This window comes from Buteo buteo, chromosome 12 (assembly GCF_964188355.1).
Source record: "Buteo buteo chromosome 12, bButBut1.hap1.1, whole genome shotgun sequence".
NCBI lineage: Eukaryota > Metazoa > Chordata > Aves > Accipitriformes > Accipitridae > Buteo > Buteo buteo.
The window spans coordinates 26,803,769-26,810,687 of NC_134182.1; the positions used below are offsets into that span (position 1 = coordinate 26,803,769).

The 6,919-nt window shown below is 48.0% G+C and overlaps 1 protein-coding gene across 1 annotated transcript in view; it reads right to left on the minus strand.

The window, feature by feature from the left end:
- Window positions 1-4,415, minus strand: part of LOC142037699 (TOG array regulator of axonemal microtubules protein 2-like) — a 43,591-nt gene extending 39,176 nt beyond the window's left edge. Inside the window, exons 1-2 of the mRNA XM_075042182.1 lie at window positions 2,922-4,415; window positions 2,577-2,692 (exon numbers count right to left, since the gene is read on the minus strand). Of these exons, the coding sequence (XP_074898283.1) occupies window positions 2,577-2,692; window positions 2,922-4,415 (1,610 nt within the window). The remainder of the gene's footprint in view (window positions 1-2,576; window positions 2,693-2,921) is intronic.
- Between the last annotated feature and the right edge of the window lie 2,504 nt (window positions 4,416-6,919).

Consider the following 6,919-nt stretch of genomic DNA (forward strand, 5'->3'; position numbering starts at 1 on the left):
TCAATGCTAACATGCAGCTTCAATGTGAATAGAAAGTGGAACTCTAAGGACATGAGAGTCAGACAGACTCCTCTCAGCAGGAGCTGTACCTGCTGAGCAGGCTGTGCCACACGCAGCGGGTTCTCCCCCACGTGCTCCATGTCCCAGCAATTAGCGTCTTTATTTCTCAAGTTAATGGCATAATGATGATGCATGTTTTTTCCCAGGGCCTCTGTGGTTAGCATGAAATATCAAAGGGCGCTCACTGCGGGAATTGCCATTGTCCCTCTTCCCACAAAGCCAGAAGGCTGTATCACCACCCTTTACAGGGACTTTCACTTCCCCATCATTTACCATTGTCGCCTAACACTGGCGCAGCGACCTGGTTCAGGAACGGCGAGCTCCGTCCATCAGCTTGCAGACACCAATATGCTGGACAGCAAAATGGCCTTTATTGGTGATCGACACAGCATTATATAGCTTGGGTTTACAGCATCACTTCCGCCTGCTTATGTCATAGACTAAACGCTATTGGCTATCCGGAGAGGGGCCCTAAATTTCCATACAGCGCGACATCTTCCGACCGCTGAGACCTATCTATCCACATTTCCCCCCTCCCTATGCATAACTAAGTTAGCTTAAATATAACAGTTCAAACAATTCAAAAAAATTACTATTCTTATTCTTATTTTGTATTTTATAACAATTTTAAAAGTATGTGTCTTAAACCTGAACAAAAAACATAAGGCACAGTGAACAGGTGAAAGTTAGGGGGTAACTGGTAATAATGGGGTGTAACTTGGGGTAACTTAGGGATAACTGGGGGTAACACTGAGTGAGTACACTCTTACAGCAGTTGCTGGTGTTCTATGAACATAATGTTAACCTTTTCTAGCCGGCTCTTGACAAACGACACAAGTCGGTTCAGTATACAGGGTCCAAAAATCAATGCCATCATGATCATTGCGATCGGCCCTATCGAGGTAGATATCAGGGTGGTTAACCATGGTGAATGGTTAAACCATGATTCAAACCAATTTTGTTGTGCCTCTCGTTCCTTTTTCCGTTTTTCTAATCCTTCTCGCAGTTTGGCCATAGTGTCCCTCGCTATTCCGGTGTGGTCCGCATACACACAACACTCTTCTCTTAGTGCAGCGCACACCCCCCCCTGTTGTAAGAACATCAGGTCTAATCCTCTTCGATTTTGTAACACTACTTCAGATAATGATCTAATTGATTGTTCTAACGCACTTATTGATTGTTCAATTCTAGCCAGGTCCTCATCTACTGCCACCCTCAAGGCGCTAAATTCTTTACTCTGTTGTACCAAGGATGTTACTCCTGTACCTAATCCTGCACCCCCTATAATCATAAGAGTAGCTACCGTTAGCACTGTAAGGGGTTCTCATTTTGACAGATGATGTTCTGGGGTGATCTGTGAGTCATAGACAGATTCTTCGGAATGATAGAAAATTTTAGGGACTATAGACACTTGGACACAATATTCTGAGGATTCATTAAATTTTTCTAATGACAAACAAGGTGCGACTCCAATAGTAGAACAAACCCACTTGGCATTTTTGGTTGGTATTAACCACTTTGCGGGGGTTTTATATTGTGTCTTATTAACACACAGTTGTTCTCTGTGCTTTGGGACTTTTCCTACACACATGCCCCTTCCCACCACCGGTGACAATGTAATGCCTTGTTTTTCTGTGTCCCATATACACTGGGCCGGATTTGTACCATTCACCTGTATAGGTATGTCACTTACTCCTACGGCCTCATAAAAGGGTGGTCTTATTCTGTAACATAACCAGCAATGCTCTGTAAGATTCGGATTTGTTTTGTTCAATACTTGGTAGCTAGCTTGCATCATTTTCCAGAGAGGATTTCCATAAGGGATTTTGGTGCTATTGGGAGCCGCATTTTTGGTATTATCTGTGGTGCTATGTATTAAAGGTTTTGATGTTGGTGGGTTAAAAACCGGGTTAGGCCCGATTGCTTGGGGTGCTTGTAGCTTGAGCTTTATAATTTGTATCACTACTCCTGGGTTTTTGAGAGTGCTGTGAATAAATACTGACCACATTTTTCCCACAATCCAACCCGTATTAGCCGGGTTTTGGATTTCCAAAATCAAATGGGTACAGGTACCTTTTTTATACACCTTTCCATCCCTCGCAAATTTTGGATGTTTACATCTCTTTGGTCCCCATCTTACCTGCAAAAATTCGTCCTCTCTTTCTGGTTTCCATCTATCACTTGTTACAATGGTTTCGCATCCCCAATATCCACAAAACCCATATCCTGGATAATTACAATAACTCTTTCCTGGATTTGAACTGGGACACCAATATGTTCCCCATAATGACTTAGATCCTCCAATTCTGGAGAATATATCGAAATTTGTTATCGTAAAAGTTGGGGCACCTACTGTCACGTTTTCTCTTATCACTCGATCACTTGTAGGGTCCCGTAGGATCCATCTGTATGGCTGATGGTGATGGTAATCTAATTCTGCCTGTCCTATAGTGACAAGCTCTAAAATCAGGATCACACAAAGGCATCACAGCCCCCTTCTGCAGAGGCTATTTTGCCATTGTCTGGGTTCTGCCAGTGCGGAACTCCCAGGTTTGGACAGGACGCTTGCCAGCTTGTCATCTTCTCTTGTCACCGGGGTGTACGGGTTACGGGGGTGTCCGATGATCCGGTCCTGTGAACAAAAACTCAACAGTTTTCATTAGTTTTATTCTGGAGGTCCGGTTTAATGACTTAAGCGGACACCACCTAACTTTTCCATCTTTTTTGACAGCACCGTACCCTCGCCCTGTAAGTACTAGCCTCCACCCTTGTTCCCATTCTCCCAGCTCGTTTTTAATTATAACCAACGGGCCTTGTTCTAGTGCTCGAGTGGCCCAATGTTTCTGGGTGGGGCTATTTACCTCCTCCCCCCTGGGGAACTGATTCAGTGCTAGCAGAGCAGTTGCTAGTAGGCGTGCTTGGTCCCCTGGGGGAATGACGTTGGCAAAACCTTCTGTTTTTGCTAATACCTCCAATTTAGATTTCAGAGTTTGATTTGCGCGTTCTACTATGGCTTGTCCTGTGCTATTATACGGGATGCCGTGCGTTAGGGTAATATCCCATTTCAGAGCAAATGCTTGGACTGATTTAGAGACAAAATTTGGACCATTGTCGGTTTTGATCTGATTAGGGACGCCAAGCCACGCCATAGCTGTTAGCCAATGTTGGATGGTTGCTTTGGAGTCAGTCTTAAAGTGTTGAGTGGCTACAATCACCGCTAGCCATGCTTGAGGTTTCAGCAATTGGCAGAGTGTAAAGTCCGTCTGCCACACCTCGGAGGCTTTAAGACCTCTGGGGTTTACTCCGCTGGACCACAGTGGTGCTTTCTGACAGTGGGGACATGTAGCGACTATGTATTTTGCGTCAGTGACTGAAATCTTGCATTTCTTTGCTAACGCTTTAGCTCCGATATGGAGAGATTCGTGTAGCTGTCGGGCGTCTCTTAGTGTCCACAAGCCTTTTGCAGCGGCATCTGCTTTGTCGTTATCGGTTTGGAAGAATCCTTTAATCGGGCTGTGGCTGTTGACATGGATGACTGATATGGTGCCCTTTCGCGAAAAAAGTGCTTCTTCCAGCATTAGGCCTGTTGTGGATGTTGACACGCTGGGCCCCGACATGGCCAAGCAAAGTTTGGCCACAAACATCGAATCAGTTACTACGTTGAGATGTTCTGTTGGGAACAGTCCGCACGCTAGTACTACGGCCGTCGCTTCTAGTTGCTGGACTGAAAGAGCACAATCGGTCATTTTAATGCAGTGCCATTCTCCTCCCAATTGCCATACTGCTGCCGCTGTTGAGGTCGCTGATGATGCGTCTGTGAAGACCGTTGGTCCCGGTTGGGGCCGGTCTATGATCTTCCGTGGAATATCGATGTTGACGATTGCCAGCATTTGAGTCCAGGGGGGCTTCGTGGCGTACTGGACTTCTCCACCAAATCCGACGAGAGCCACGGCTAGATACTCTGACATCACCACTGATTGCATTGGGAGCTGTTTGCGGAAGGGTAAGTATATTCTGGTAGGTTCGGTGCCTAGGTGTCTCAGAGTGAGTTTTCTGCCTTTCATGATGAGGTTACCGAGGCACTCGACTCCCGGAGAAAAGGCACGAGATGGTTTTCCTAAGACTATCCATTGTATCGGCTGGGCTTTTTCTGGGGGGCCTTGGGCTAGTGCTCCTACTCCCCCCCTTTCAGTGAAGTGCACATACAGATCAAGTGGTATGTTCGGGTTCCACCTGGCGAGCGTGCTTGATGACACCTGTTGTTCGATAAAGTCAAGAGAGTTCATTGCTTCTGTCGTCAGAGTTTTCTGTTCCCATGGGTATTTTCCTTTCAAAAGATCACGCAGGGGGGCCATGATTTCAGGAGGGATCAGGACAATGTTGCGGAGCCATTGCAAGGACCCCACTAGCTGTTGTATATCATGGAGTGTCTTAATGCTCCGGCGGATTTTTATTTGGGGGGGGGTTACGTAGAGACTTGTGATCCCCACTCCCAAAAAACTTACACATGTTCCTCTTTTGATTTTTGCGCTCGCAATTTCGAACCCGTTTGCTTTTAGAGTTTCTGAAACCGTTGACACCAGCTGGTCCACTTGACTTCCTGACGGTGCAGCGATTAAAATATCATCCATATATTGAATGATAGTCACAGTCGGGTCACTACACCGGACCGGTGCCAACGCTCGATCCACCGTGATCTGGCAGATAGTAGGTGAGTTGATCATTCCTTGGGGCAGCACTTTCCACTGGAAGCGTAGGTTGGGACGTTGGCTGTTTGGAAACACGACAGAAAAAGCAAACCGCTCCTTGTCCTCTTCGTGCAGGGGTATTGAAAAGAAACAGTCCTTAATATCAAGGACAGCACAAGGTTGTCCTTCCGGTATCATAGAGTTCATGGGCAACAGCGTTTGGACTGGACCCATTGGTTGGATTGTCTTGTTCACTTCACGCAGGTCATGGAGGAGACGAAACCCTTCGCCAGTTTGTTTAGGTATTACAAAAGCTGGGGTGTTCCACGGGCTAATGGAGGGTTCTATGTGACCTCGCTGTAGTTCGCGGTCAACTAGCTCAAGGAGAGCATCCATTCGAGGCTTCGACAGGGGCCACTGCTCAACCCACACTGGGTCAGACGATTTCCACGTCAATTTAATTGGTGGAAGTGGGTGTGCGGCAGCGGCCCTTACAGTAAACTTGTCACCCTGGCTTTTAAGAGGGCTAAAGCGTCCCTTCCCAGCAGGGGTGGGACTCCTGGCATGACATATGGAAAAAGGGTGATGGTTTTCTCTGGTCCCTCTTCAGTGTGAAGTGTGATTGCTACCAGTTGAGCACTCCTCCGAGCTTGGGTTAATCCCCCAACTCCACCCACCATGGGGGCGTTTTCCAATTTCCAGCGTGGGGGCCAATTCGTTTCAGGAATAACTAACATCTGCTCCGGTATCGATCAAAAAGGGGACGCTAATGGTGGTGTCATCTGAGGTATTATAGAGGGAACAGATTCCCCACACCACTGGCGGGTTGTCACATTTTACTGCCAGGGCCACCCTGGGGTCTCGCCCCCAAGGGGTGGTCCTTGCTGTCCCTGAGATAGGGGCAGATTCGGTTGGGCTGTCGGTTGGACCATAAAGTTGGTCGCTTCTCAAGGGGGCAGCGGGTTCGGGAGCGCCTCGCCCCATCTGGGGTTGGCATAGTTGGGCCGCCTCACATCCCAAGTGGGAGAAGGCTGTGCGCGGCCCGGGTGCCCTCTCCCCCTCCCGTTTCCCTGATTTTTAGATCTGCATTCCTTAGCAAAATGTCCTTTCTTTCCGCAGGTCCAACACGGTCCTCTAGGTCGGTTCTGGCACGGAGGGAGCACTGTTGGCGGGTCCCCCAACCGAGGGCAGTTTGCGACAACGTGGCCCGCCTGGCCACATTTAAAACATGCCATCACATCAGCTATTGCAGTGCGAACAGCTACCTGAATCGGGGCTAGATGTTCCTCATTCGCGACATGCTTAATCATGTCCGCGATACTTGACCCCACCGGCAGTGATCACAGGACTACTTTGGTTTTTGAATTACATTGTTGACGTAAACAGTCTGCGACGACTGGGCCCTTTGCCTCTGCAGGCAGGGTCGAGGAGTCAGCCGCTGCTTGGAGGAGATCCACGAATTGTGTAAAACTCTCACTTTCATTTTGCTTTATTGTGGACCATGGTGATGGTTTGGCGATAACTCTAGAGACTGTGCGAATAGCTTCTCTAGCTGCACGAGTAGTTGTCATAACTTCGTAGGCCCGCAAGCCTTGGGCTTGTGCCTGGGGGGTAATCATTGTTGGGTCTGTACCCATTAGTCGCAGCAGGCTAGAGCCATGGAGCGGGTGGTCTGCCCCAGTTACTTGAGCTAGTTGCCTCGCACAGTTGTCCTCCCATTCTTGTTTGAAAACAATCATCCCCGCCCCATCAAAAACCAATCTACAAGTTTGCTTTATATCGAATGGGAGCATGTCATCTCCCCCGAAAACCCCATCTATGAGGGTGGACACCATGGCAGAATTAAGCCCTTTGTCCGCGATTGCTTTAACAATCGCTTGTATATCCTTGGGGTTTATTGGCGAATGGACCCTTTGTCCCCCGTCCGTCACCCGGACCGGGAATGCTAGCGTGGCCGATGGGGCCCAATCGGCACACGCAATCTTTATTTTCCTCCAATCCGTAAGAGGAAATTTTTCCCTTCACGTTTTCTCTTCATAGCGAATGGGGATATTTTGGTTTTTAATCCTGTTTACTCCCATTTCCTCCCCCTCTGAATTTGGATCGGTTGTGAGCCACTCGTCCCAGCTAGTGTCTGATTCGGAATCGGAGCTTGACTGACTGGTCACTTC